Genomic DNA, 13,628 nt, shown 5'->3' on the forward strand with positions numbered 1-13,628 from the left:
ATCGAGTCAGTGTGTGTGTGTGTGTGTGTGTGTGTGTGTGTGTGTGTGCGTGTGTGTGTGGGGAAGCGTGTGCGCGTGTGCGTGTGTGTGTGTGTCAGAAGGAAATCGAGCCGATCGGTTTCTACACGCTGCCACAGAACTTACAATGTTTCCTTTGGGTCCAGGGTGGCCATCCATTCCAGTCACACCCTGTAACACACACAGATGAGATGAAGCCTCTATTCAATGCATAAAGCACACACTCAGGTGAACACACAGAGAATAAGGATATAAAGATGGGGAGGGCTTCAGTGATAGACTGGGATACAGTTGAAGTCGGAAGTTTACATACACGTAGGTTGGAGTCATTAAAACTCATTTTTCAACCACTCCACAAATTTCTTGTTATCAAACTATAGTTTTGGCAAGTCGGTTAGGACATCTACTTTGTGCATGACACAAGCAATTTTTCCAACAATTGTTTACAGACAGATTATTTCACTTATAATGCACTGTATCGCAATTACAGTGGGTCAGAAGTTTACATACACTAAGTTGACTGTGCCTTTAAACAGCTTGGAAAATTCCGGAAAATGATGTAATGGATTCAGAAGCTTCTGATAGGCTAATTGACATCATTTGAGTCAATTGGAGGTGTACCTGTGGATGTATTTCAAAGCCTACCTTCAAACACAGTGCCTCTTTGCTTGACATCATGGGAAAATCTAAAGAAATCAGCCAAGACCTCAGAAAAACAATTGTAGACATCCACAAGTCTGGTTCATCTTGGGAGCTATTTCACCTGAAGGTACCACGTTTATCTGCACAAACAATAGCACGCAAGTATAAACACCATGGGACCACTGTCATACCGCTCAGGAAGGAGGCATGCTCTTTATTCTAGAGATGAATGTACTTTTGCATGAAAAGTGCAGGTCAATCCCAGAACAACAGCAAAGGACCTTGTCAGGATGCTGGAGGAATCAGGTACAAAAGTTTTTATATCCACAGTAAAACGAGTCCAATATCGACATAAACTGAAAGGAGGCTCAGCAAGGAAGAAGCCACTGCTCTAAAACCACCATGAAAAAGCCAGACTACGGTTTCCAGCTGCACATGGGGAGAAAGATCATACTTTTTGGAGAAATGTCCTCTGGTTTGATGAAAAAAAATTAGAACTGTTTGGCCATAATGACCATCGTTATGTTTGGAGGAAAAAGGGGGAGGCTTGCAAGCTGAAGAACACCATCCCAACCGTGAAACACGGGGGTGGCAGCATCATGTTGTTGTGGGGTTGCTTTGCTGCAGGAGCACAATTTCACAGGTGCACTTCACAAAATAGATATCATGAGGTGGCAAAATTATGTGGATATATTGAAGTAACATCTCAAGACATCAGTTAGGAAGTTAAAGCTTGTTCGCAAATGGGTCTTCCAAATGGACAAAGACCCCAAAGCATACTTCCAAAGTCATGGCAAAATGGCTTAAGGACAACAAAGTCAAGGAATTGGAGTGGCCATCACAAAGCCCTGACCTCAACCCCACAGAGAATTTGTAGCCAGAACTGAACAAGCGTGTGCAAGCAAAGAGGCCTACAAACCTGACTCCGTTACACCAGCTCTGTCAGGAGGAATGGGCCAAAATGCACCCAACTTATTGTGAGAAGCTTGTGGAAGGCTACCAGAAATGTTTGACCCAAGTTAAACAATTTAAAGGCAATGCTAGGAAATACTAATTGAGTGTATGTAAACTTCTGACCCACTGGGAATGTGATGGAAAAAATTAAAATAAATAATTCTCTCTACTATTATTCTGACATTTCACATTCTTAAAATAAAGTGGTGATCCTGACTGACGTAAGACAGGGAAGTCTTACTTGGATTAAATGTCAGGAATTGTGAAAAACTGAGTTTAAATATATTTGGCCAAGGTGTATGTAAACTTCCGATTTCAATTGTATATAAGCTGTAGATACCTTCCCCAATCTGAACCAACATGCTATCAGGACAAGGGGAGATTTCCCTCACATCAAATGATGTAGAGAAGGTAAAGTGGGAGACATTAATAGCTTCATATCTATAGCCATAGCCCTTCTTATCATCTGATGTATGAAGTGAACAGGAGGCTGGCTGAGAATGGCTCATAATAATGTCTGGACCGGAGCGAACGGAACGGCATCACCATCTGCTTGACGCATTTGATAGCGTTCCAATAATTTCACTCCAGCCATTACCACGAGCCCGTCCTCCCCAATTAAGGTGCCACCAACCTCCTGTGATGTCGTGGAGTTGTTGTACGTGGTATTTCCCTGTGGGTGTCGTTAAAAAAAATCTGCCGTTGTGCCCTTGAGCAAGGCACTTAACCCTAGTTTGCTTCAGGGGCGCCGTACTACTATGGCAGACCCTGTAAAAGAACACATTTCACTGCGCCTTTCTGGTGTATGTGACAATAAACATCATTTTTGTTTTGTTTGCACTTTGTACTTTTGTCAGTTTTGCTATGAGCTGCAGAAATGAATTCCCTCGATGGGGATGATGTATCCACTACATCTGTATCTGAATTTGAGTGTGAAATGAAAGTGTGTGTGACTGTGTGTGAGGGTATGTATGTCTGTGTGTGTGTGTGTGTGCATTCTAAACTCACAAGTTGCCCGGGAGGTCCCTGAGGTCCCTTTGGTCCCAGCAAACCACGAGGTCCCTGGAGAGAGAAAGAAACAATTGAAACAACATCAACATCAGGATCTTTTTCAAAAGTTACTAAATAAATATAGAATTTTGTTAAATGTAGATATAAAATTGCTTGTCACAACAATGAATAATGGATTTTCATCTAAAACATGCTTGAGGCTTCTTGAATCGCTCCGCTCCGTCCTAGACTGATTTCCCTATTCTTGATGTCTGCTCTTTTCAATGCTCTCAAACAGTCGTGTGGTTGTGCCATGGCTCAAAGCACCTTCCTCTCAGAGCAAGTATATTTCAGAAAACAAGTGGTTGTACCACCCCCTGGTGGTGTGTCTAAAATATTGCACCACACATTTGACCACTAATGATTCTCTCCCAGTCTCTCTTCCTCGAACTCCCATCCTCTCTACCTGTCTCATTTCTCCTCTCCGCAGGGGGAAATCCTGTCAGAGAGGAAGGGAAGCTCGTCCGTAGACGTATAGGAGCCTGTCCACCAGCCATGAGGAAAGCAGGCTGTGAACAAGAGGAATCTACCCTCAGATTCACAGGCTAGTGAGCTAAATAACTAAAGTTGTGTACAAGACTGTGTGCCTATACCATTAGCTGGACTTTATGTCATATCCTGTTCCTAGATATGTCAACACGTGCTTTATTGAGATGCAAGTGTCACAATGACAATTTTTTTACCAATGACCAGCATTTGTGTCCGTGTATGCTGATGATTCAACCACATACACATCGCCAACCACAGCTAATGAATTCACTGAAACCCTTAACAAAGAGTTGCAGTCTGTTTTGGAATTGGTGGCCAGTAATAAACTGGTCCTGCACATCTCTAAAACTAAGAGCATTGTATTTGGTATAAACTATTTTGTAAGTTCTGGCCCCCTGCTGAATCTGGTAATGAATGGTGTGGCTGTTGAATAAGTTGAGGATACTAAATTACTTGGTGTTTCCTTAGATTGTAAACTGTCATGGTCAAAACACAAAGATTCAATGGTTGTAAAGATGGGTAGAGGTCTGGCCCTAATAAAGAGATGATCTGCATTTTTGACACCACACTCCAAAAAGCAAGTCCTGTAGGCTCTAGTCATATCTTGATTATTGTCCAGCTGTGTGGTTGAGTGCTGCAAAAAAAAGACCTAGTTAAGCTGCAGCTGGCCCAGAACAGAGCGGCACATCTTGCTCGTCATTGTTGTCATAGGGCTGATATAAACACTATGCATGCCTGTCTCTCTTGGCTAAGAGTTAACACATTAAAGTGTTGAAAATCCCAAATTGTTTGCATTACACCTTAAACACAGCTCTGACGCACACACATATCCCACCAGACTTGCCACCAGGGGTCTTTTCACAGTCCCCAAATTCAAGAAAGCGTACAGTATTACATAGAGCCCTTATTGCACGGAACTTCCTTCCATCTCATATTGCTCAAATAAACAGCAAACCTATTATTATTATTATAAACAGATAAAGCATCACCTCGTGGCACAACGCCTCTCCCCTATTTGACCTAGATAGTGTGTGTGTATACATTGATATGTAGGCTACGTGTGCCTTTATAAAAATGTATGTAGTTCTGCCCTTGAGCTGTTCTTGTCTAATGATGTTCTGTATTATGTCATCCTGCATTATGTTTCCTGTTTTGTGTGGAACCCCAGGAAGAGCAGCTGCTGCTTTTGCAACAGCTAATGGGGATCCGAATAAATTACCAAAAAATACCAAACGACAAGGTGGTAGACATCTTAAAAAAAGGTCAGCACTTACTGGCTCACCAGGCAGACCGCGTGGCCCAATCTCTCCATCGTCTCCCTGAAAACAGGACGTGACATGATCAGAACAGGAAGCGGGAGGTCGGAGTAGAGGAGAGAGGGTGATGGGGAGAGGAGGTATGAAAGGAGGGGAAAGGAGGAGAGTACAGATGTAGCACAGTAGGATGAGCCAGACGGGGAGTGAGTGATGGTGTGAGATGAGAGATGGTGTATGTGAGGAGGATGGCTGATTTACATGACTGACGGCAGACACTTAGATCACACACACTTACCAATCACACATACGCAGACACACACACACCGCACGGACATACTGACCTACGGACGCACACACACACACACACACACACACACACACACACACACACACACACACACACACACACACACACACACACACACACACACACACACACACACACACACACACACACAGGAGGATGAAGAAATAGAGAACAAGAAAAATTGGGTAGAGATGATAAGTGATGTCGGGAGGGAGATGTGTGGTGGTGCTTACTCTCTCTCCGTCCTCTCCTGTGGGTCCGGGAGGTCCATGGGGACCAGCTTCGCCCTAAATGAACCAACATAATACAGATCAGTGACACACACAGACAATCACACTGGCAAAGACACACAAACATTGGACTAGAAAATACAATGTAGATTAAAAAAAAGAAAAAGAAAAGGGGTTTGACTTACTCTGTGTCCCTTCTCACCAGGAAGTCCGGCTAAACCATCGAAACCTCTGTCTCCCTTGGTTCCGGTCTGACCAGGCATGCCTCTGGCTCCGTCAGATCCAGCACGTCCCTGGAAACACAGAATATATAGACCTTACAACACCTAGCAACAATAACACTTCAATCACTTCCCTCTCCTTCCTGAAGGGCACAATCCTTTTTATTTTTTGTTTTATTTTTTACTTTATTTAACCAGGAAAGACCTTTTGAGGTTAGAAACCTTTTGCAAAGAGAAACCTGTCAAGAGTTCAGCAGGAAGTAGTCAGCGTGAACATACAACACAAGAGCAATACAATACATGAATAAAATCAATCCTAATCTGCATGCCAAACTAAAATGCCAGTGCAAGAGTCCCAATTACACTTACCCTTCTACCAGGCTTCCCAGAGGGTCCATGAGAACCCATTGGGCCACGAGGTCCCTGAAACAATGAACAATGTTACTGGAGAACCCAACAAGAGAACCCTACCACAGAACCCCCCCCCCCCCAAAAAAAAAGAACCCTAATAAAAGAACCAAAGTAAGTTGTGTTTACAGCATAGCCCTGAACTTGGGCTAGCGATTACAGGAGAGTGGTTCTAGTGGTTCCAGTGGTCTAGAACCTTCCATCTGCCTTACCTGAGGACCGGTCTCTCCAGAATCTCCCTTCAGTCCAGACACACCTGGAGAACCCTGGGAGGAGGACAAACACAACAAGGTCACACAAAGGTCATGGTAGACCCCAGATCAGGCAACAGCCAAAACACTGGCTGTAGCATCAGAATTACAATTTCAATATGATCTTATCAACTATGAGCACCATAATTATTTATCCTCAGGCTGTGTATGTGACAGTGGTTAGTGTTTGTGTGTGTGTGTCTGTGAGGGGAAACTGAGGAAGACTTTGGTACCTACCAGAGGACCAGATCTACCAGTCAAACCCATAGGGCCAGTAGGACCACGCATCGCAAGCTGGAGAGAGAAAACAGCACTGTAAGAGAGATACAAAATTGTGTGTATGTGTGTGTGTGTGTGCGTGAGTGTGCGTAACCCTTACCCTGGCCTGTTGCATGATGGCTTGCATCTGAGCCTCCTGAGCAGACACCTGAGGTCCCTTCTGTCCAGAGTCTCCTCCAGAACTGAACCGGAACTGAAGGTGAAAGCAGAACTCAGAACCAATACTCAGACACATACCACTGGGCAAAAACTGTGTGAATCAACGTTGTTTCCACATAATTTCAACCACCAAAAATCAATGTGATAACGTTGAATCAACGTGATTGGATTTGCAATAAGTCATCAACAGAAGGGCATTTTGTCTATTTACATGAGTCATTTTCTATTAAGGCATCTTTACTTTTACTCAAGTATGACGGATTACAAGGGAAGACCCAGCCGTGATCTGCCCAACTCTTCCAGACGAACTCAATGCATTTTATGCACGCCTCGACAACAACAGCACCGTACCGTGCGTGAGGGGCCCCACCGACCCAGAGGACCTCGATCAGCTGGCAGGCATATTCACGGTCATTTCCAACCTCTCCTTGTCCCAGTCTGTAATCCCCGCGTCTTATACTGAACATCATCATTCCTGTTCCCAAGAACTTTAATGCTTCATGCCACAATGACAACATCCCTGTAGCACTCACATCTGTAATCATGAAGTGCTTTGAGAGGCTCGTTATGGCACACAATTCCATCATCCCAACCACACTAGGCCCACTCCAATTTGCATATCGCCCCAACAGATCGCACTCCACATGGCCCTCGCCCACCTAGATAAGCGAAATATCTACAGTGTGTGAGAATGCTGTTAATTGACTACAGCTCAGCGTTCAACACCATTGTGCCCTCAAAGCTCGTTACCAAGCTTAGGACCCTGGGGCTGAACACCTCCCTCTGCAACTGGATCCTGTACTTCATGATGGGCTGACCCCAGATGGCGAGGGTAGACAACATCATATCCGCCATGCTGACCTTCAACATAGGGGCTCCACAGGGGTGTGTGCTTAGTCCCCTCCTGTACTCCTTGTTCATCTACAACTGCGTGGCCACACACAACTCCAACACCATCATCAAGTTCGCTGACTACTCAACGGTAGCATACTTGATCACCGGTGATGATGAGACAGCCTACAAGGAGGAGGTCAGTGACCTGGAAGTGTGCTGCTGGGACAACAACCTTTCCCTCAACGCCTAAAGAGCTGATTGTTGAATAGAGGAAACAGGGGGGTGAGCACGCCCCCATCCACATTGACGGGGCTGCAGTGGAGCGGATCGAGAGCTACAAGTTCCTCGGTGTCCAAATGGTCCACTCAAACATGTACAGTCATGAAGAAGGCACGACAGCGCCTCTTCCCTCTCAGGAGGTTGAAAAGGTTTGGCATGGGCCCTCAAATCCTCAAAAATTGAGAGCATCTTGACTGGCTGCATCACTGCTTGGTATGGCAACAGCACCGCCCTCGATGGCGCTACAGAGGGTTGGTAAGTCTGACACCAACAGGCTCCTGAACAGCTTCTATCCCCAAGCCATAAGAATGCTAAATAGTTAACATAATGGCTACACAGACTCTCTGAGTTGACCCTTGTACTTTATTTCTACTGACGCAACACACGCAACCTCACATACAATCATCATTTCAGCTGCTGCTACTCTGTTTATCATATATCCTGAAGCCTAGTCACCTTCCCCCTATCCATATGTACTTCAATCACTCCAGTATCCCTGCACATAGTAAATATGGTATTGAAACTGATCCTATATATAGCTTCTTACTTTCTCCTGTACTTCTTACTTCTTATTTGTATTTATTGTGTGTTTTTGTTCTACCTTATGTTATTTTTAGTGCTACATTGATATTGATTGCTGCATTGTTGGGTTTGGAGCTTCCAAGAAAGGCATTTCACTGTACTTCTGTACGTGACATTAAAACATGAATCCCCTGTCCATCTCTAACAACACAAATGAGGACAGTCCAGCATAAGCAGATACAGGTACAAGGACAAAGAGACAGACAAGGCAGAGAGTAAGAAAATAATAGAGACCCCAGCGGGGTAAGAAAAGGTCAAGTCAGCTCACAGGCTAAAATAGCTAATCTTCAAAAAGAATGTCTAAATAAATCTAAATATGATTTATATATATTTTTTAAAGCAATTAAAAGTACTCAGTTGCAAAAACCTTAGCTCATACATCAACTGCCTGGTTATGGCCCTTTTCTCCATCCAGATGCTTACACTGGCATCTAGTGGTGATATGTGCATAGTGCAACCTGCATTTTCTGACCAACATCTGGAGTTGAATGATCCAACAAAGATGTGCTTCTGTTTCTGTTACTGTTGGAATGAATAACAACACAACAGTGGGGAGGGTTTTTCACCACAACCGTGACCTTGTTATTATACAAATAGGGAAAAAAATAACATTGAACACAGGATTGCATAAAGCTGGCAAACATTGCTTTCTTCAACACAGGGGCATCTCTCTAGCTAGGCTATATTCTTGATATTTCTCTTGTCCCTCGAGAGCCTCACCGTTCCACCGTTCTCAATCAAACCAAACCATGACACAGACAATCTAACCATGCAGAGAGAGAGAGAGAGAGAGAGAGAGAGAGAGAGAGAGAGAGAGAGAGAGAGAGAGAGAGAGAGAGAGAGAGAGAGAATGTAAAACCAGGGGCACACAAATAGGGTCTTACTGCCTAATTTCCAAGCACACTATCCAACTCTCCACAATCAAACATACCTATATTTGGCCCGAGTTAATGTGCTGACATGGCTATTGCTCACAACTACAACTAATATCAAAGGTATAATGCATAGCTATAAGGCACAGTTATAAGGCATGTGGTTGTCCCACCACGCTATCTGAAGATGAATGTACTAAACTGTCGCTCTAGAGAGTCGCTCTAGACAAGAGGGTCTGCTAAATGACTCAAATCTAAGCTCTCATTATGTTTTAACAAAATGACAACATTTAAAAGGGCCTGTGCTTTACAGTTGCACCTTGACCAGACTCAGGCTAAGTTCATGTCCAGACATATTGGCCTGACTTTCCTAGACGGCTCTGCTCTGCGGTCTCCTGAGACTTCAGCAGGACATCTGGACAAGTCATCACACTCAGGAGCAGCAGTAAAGCAGAACAGTAAAGAAACAGAAAGGCTAACTATTCACTTTAGCCTTTGCAGCTGTGATCACAGGAAGGAACACTTAGACCTGCTCTACTTCCTGTCTGAGGCTGGAGGATTTCCTGTAAGACTCCTATATCTGTCAATTGGGCTGGAGTCTAAGGACAGGACGAAGGTGTGGGCTGGGGGGCTGGAGATTGGGGAATAGTGTGAGGTAGTTATCTCATTAGTAAGAATGGGAGAAGAGAAGGGGAATGAGAGGCGAGGAAGAGCCGAAGTGAGTGAGTCTGAACGAGCGGAACCACAGCCTCCTAAAGCTTCAACTAGGAGGTGCTAGAGTGCTGACTTACAGCAGAGCATTCTCTGATTGGACTATCTATTTACGGGGCGGGACCAGAAAGGAAGAGTATTTGATTCAGAAGGAGACTCCCTCCCTGCGTTCCAGAACAGAGATCTCTAAATACCCTCCGACACAATAAAACACACATCCCACATAGCTAACTTCATACACAGGTCAGGACACAGTGACCCAAACCCCACAGAACTCTGTTATCGATATTACCAGCATTCTATCAGATAATGCAACGAAGCGAAGAGAGGATTAGCCGTGCGACAAGCCTAACAAATATGCCGGCAGCTAGAGAACAGCAGTACAGAAAGGGACATGATTAGGATGGAAGATTAAGAAGAAAGTCTGCCAGACAAAGACACATTCACACACACACACAATAGCCAACAAGCCAACATAGAATATACAATTATGAACATACACACGTGCATAAACATACAGGCGTTATTACTGAACATGAGACATACTTTCTGTTCTTGATCTACATCTATCTATATTATTCTTGAAGTGTCAGATAATGTTATTTACTTACAGGCAGCATCAGGGAAGTCTATATATTCAAGATCTGTGTATTCTAGAGCTGTCAGCCCATGTTATTTACCTATATGCAGCATCAGGGAAGTCTATATATTCTAGATCTGTGTATTCTAGAGCTGTCAGCCAATGTTATTTACTTACAGGCAGCATGAGGACAGTCCCTGGAGGTCCTGGCAGACCATCCGCACCAGGAAGACCAGCACGACCATTCGGACCCTGTGACAGAGAGATAGAGAGAGAGAAGGGGTGGGGGATTTACTCCAACAAGGTCAAAATGTACACATGTACAAGTTTTGTCAAAAACCTGACACGTTTGTATTCCTGGCATCATTTACCTGGACTAAACTTTTACAGGTGTATATCAATAGCTTGAATTACACCTTTTGGTTTTATTGACACAGCTGCATATGTGATGTGTTTGTGTTTTTTTCCCCCACGGGGAATTTATTTATATGTCGTTGTGTTTTACTGGTGAGGTGTCCTTGTTACTCACCCTCTCTCCTGCGTCTCCGGGGCTGCCTGGGGAACCGGAGGAACCTGGGGGTCCAGGGAGACCCTGTTTCACAACAATACATATCATCAGACAATGAGAACGGCACACACACGCAATCACACTCATACGTACACACAACAAAATGCTACTCACGCAGTAACATACAGTGCATTCGGAAAAGTATTTTGACCCCTTGATTTTCCCCCCCGCATTTTGTTTACGTTACAGCCTTATTCTAAAATGGATTAAACCATTTTTTCCCCCATAATGACAAAGCAAAAACAAGTTTTTAGATTTTTTTTTGCAAATGTATAAAAAAACAACAACGGAAATATCACATTTAGATACATATTCAGACCCTTTAGTCAGTACTTTGTTGAAGCACCTTTGGCAGCGTTTACAGCATCGAGTCTTCTTGGGTATGATGCTAGGTTGACACACCTGTATTTGGGGAGTTTCTCCCATACTTCTCTGCAGATCCTCTCAAGCTCTGTCAGATTGGTTGGGGAGTGCCGCTGCACAGTTATTTTCAGGTCTCTCCAGAGATGTTTGATCAGATTCTAGTCCGGGCTCTGGCTGAGCCACTCAAGGACATTCAGAGACTTGTCCCGAAGCCACTCCTGCATTGTCTCGGCTGTGTGCTTTGTCCTGTTGGATGTTGAACCTTCACCCCAGTCTGAGGTCCTGAGCGCTCTGGAGCAGGCTTTCACCAAGGATCTCTCTGTACTTTGCTTCGTTCATCTTTCCCTCGATCCTGATTAGTTTCACAGTCCCTGCTGCTGAAAAACATCCCCACAGCAAGTTGCTACCACCACCATGCTTCACCGTAGGGATGGTATCTGGTATCCCTGCACATAGTAAATATGGTATTGAAACTGATCCTATATATAGCTTCTTACTTTCTTGTGTTCTTCTTACTTCTTATTTGTATTTATTGTGTGTTTTTGTTCTACCATGTTACTTTTAGTGCTACATTGATATTGATTACTCCATTCTTGGGTTTGGAGCATTCAAGAAAGGCAATTCACTGTACTTCTGCACGTGGCATTAAAACTTGAATCCCCTGTCCATCTCTAACAACACACATGAGGACAGTCCAGCATGAGTGGACAAAGAGACAGACAAGGCAGAGAGTATGAAAAGGTTTCCTCCAGACGTGACACTTGGCATTCAGTCCAAATAGTTCAATCTTGGTTTCATCAGACCAGAGAATCTTGTTTCTCGTGGTCTGAGAGTCTTTTAGGTGCCATTTGGCAAACTCCAAGCGGGCTGTCATGTGCCTTTTACTGAGGAGTTGATTCCGTCTGGCCACTCTGCCATAAAGGCCTGATTAATGCAGAAATGGTTGTCCTCCTGGAAGGTTCTCCCATCTCCACAGAGGAACTCTGGAGCTCCTCTGTGGAGCCTGACTAGGGCCCTTCCCCCGATTGCTCAATTTGGCCAAGTGGCCAGCTCTAGGAAGTCTTGGTGATTCTAAAATTCTTCCATTTGAGAATGATGGAGGACACTGTGTTCTTGGGAACCTTCAATGCTGTAGACATTTTTTGGTACCCTTCCCTAGATCTGTGCCTTGACACAATCTATGGACAATTCTTTCGACCTCATGGCTTGGTTTTTGCTCTGACATGCACTGTCAACTGTGGGACCTTATATAGACAGGTGTGTGCCTTTCTAAACCAAGTCCAACCAATTGAATTTACCACAGATGGACTCCAATCAAGTTGTAGAAACTTCTCAAGGATGATCAATGGAAACAGGCTGCACCTGAGCTCAATTTCGAATTGACGAATGAAATGTGTAATTTTCTCAATTTTAGAACAAGGCTGTAACTTAACAAAATATGGAAAAAGTGGAAAGGGAGAAGAGAAAGGAATGTATGAGGAAGTATGAGGTAGGCAGTCTATGAGAAGATACATCTCAACTGGTGCCCCGTTTCTCTCGCTCTACAAACTCTTACTCTATCATTTCTCTGCTGCTTGGTGGAGTGTGTCTTGTATAGCACCCAGCAGCTTGGGATCAAATAGACTGCAAGAGCAAGTGTGTCATAAAGGCATCGGTAAACGAATAATAACTGGTCCCAGAACATCGGGGTAAACTAACGGTCTCTCTTGAGGAGTGGTGAGTCATGCTTTTACCACTCCGATTACGAAGGCTCTAGACTGGCAAGAAGCCCTGTCAAAATCACACTGAAAGGGCTTACAGTTTCACTCTCTCCAATTGTTACGCTAGTGGTGGCGTTCCAAAGCGAACAGTTGGGGGATAGCGACTGCTTCTCACCCAGAGGCAGACGACACAGGACATACGGGGGTGACACAGACTGAGATGCATGTCAGATTCCAACGGAAATCACTAGTCATAGACTGCCAAGGATGAGCGAGAGAGAGAGAGAGAGAGAGAGAGAGAGAGAGAGAGAGAGAGAGAGAGAGAAAGGGAGATAGTGTTTATCTCCCTCCCTCTCTATATCTCTAAATGTACAGATCATTAAGAACACCTTCCTAATATTGAGGTGCACCCTTCTTTAACCAGTCGCCTCCCCTTCATCTACACTGATTGAAGTTCATTTTAACAAGTGACAATCAATACGAGATCATAGCATTCACCTGGACCTATATATTTATATAGTGTACAAAACATTATGAACACCTGTTCATAGTGTGTGTGTGTGAGAGAGAGAGAGAGAGAGAGAGAGAGAGAATGAGAGAGAGAATGAGAACGAGAGAGCGAGCGAGCGAGAGATGTCTTTATTCTTTTGGAACTTCTGTGAGTGTAATGTTTACTGTTCATTTTTATTGTTTATTTCACTTTTGTATTTTATCTACTTCACTTGCTTTGGCAATGTTAACAAATGTTTCCCATGCCAATAAAGCACCTTGAATTGAATTGAGAGAGAGACATGTACAAACACACATACACACACAGAGGGGGAGAAATAGACAGACACAAATGGAGAGGGAGAAAGAATGAGAGAGAGTGAGTG

At 44.0% G+C, this 13,628-nt stretch overlaps 1 protein-coding gene across 3 annotated transcripts in view; it reads right to left on the reverse strand.

Annotated features, from left to right (window-relative positions):
- The window catches only part of LOC135544554 (collagen alpha-1(XI) chain-like), a 126,674-nt gene that overhangs the window by 35,269 nt on the left and 77,777 nt on the right, over positions 1–13,628 (reverse strand). For all 3 annotated transcript variants that reach the window (XM_064972252.1, XM_064972251.1, XM_064972250.1), the window contains 11 exons: positions 10,652–10,714; positions 10,300–10,374; positions 6,206–6,298; positions 6,064–6,120; positions 5,788–5,841; positions 5,537–5,590; positions 5,132–5,239; positions 4,950–5,003; positions 4,428–4,472; positions 2,623–2,676; positions 145–189 (listed from right to left, as the gene is read on the reverse strand). In XM_064972252.1, the coding sequence (XP_064828324.1) occupies positions 145–189; positions 2,623–2,676; positions 4,428–4,472; positions 4,950–5,003; positions 5,132–5,239; positions 5,537–5,590; positions 5,788–5,841; positions 6,064–6,120; positions 6,206–6,298; positions 10,300–10,374; positions 10,652–10,714 (702 nt within the window). The remainder of the gene's footprint in view (positions 1–144; positions 190–2,622; positions 2,677–4,427; positions 4,473–4,949; positions 5,004–5,131; positions 5,240–5,536; positions 5,591–5,787; positions 5,842–6,063; positions 6,121–6,205; positions 6,299–10,299; positions 10,375–10,651; positions 10,715–13,628) is intronic.

The sequence above is a fragment of the Oncorhynchus masou genome, chromosome 8, assembly GCF_036934945.1.
Source record: "Oncorhynchus masou masou isolate Uvic2021 chromosome 8, UVic_Omas_1.1, whole genome shotgun sequence".
Lineage (NCBI taxonomy): Eukaryota > Metazoa > Chordata > Actinopteri > Salmoniformes > Salmonidae > Oncorhynchus > Oncorhynchus masou.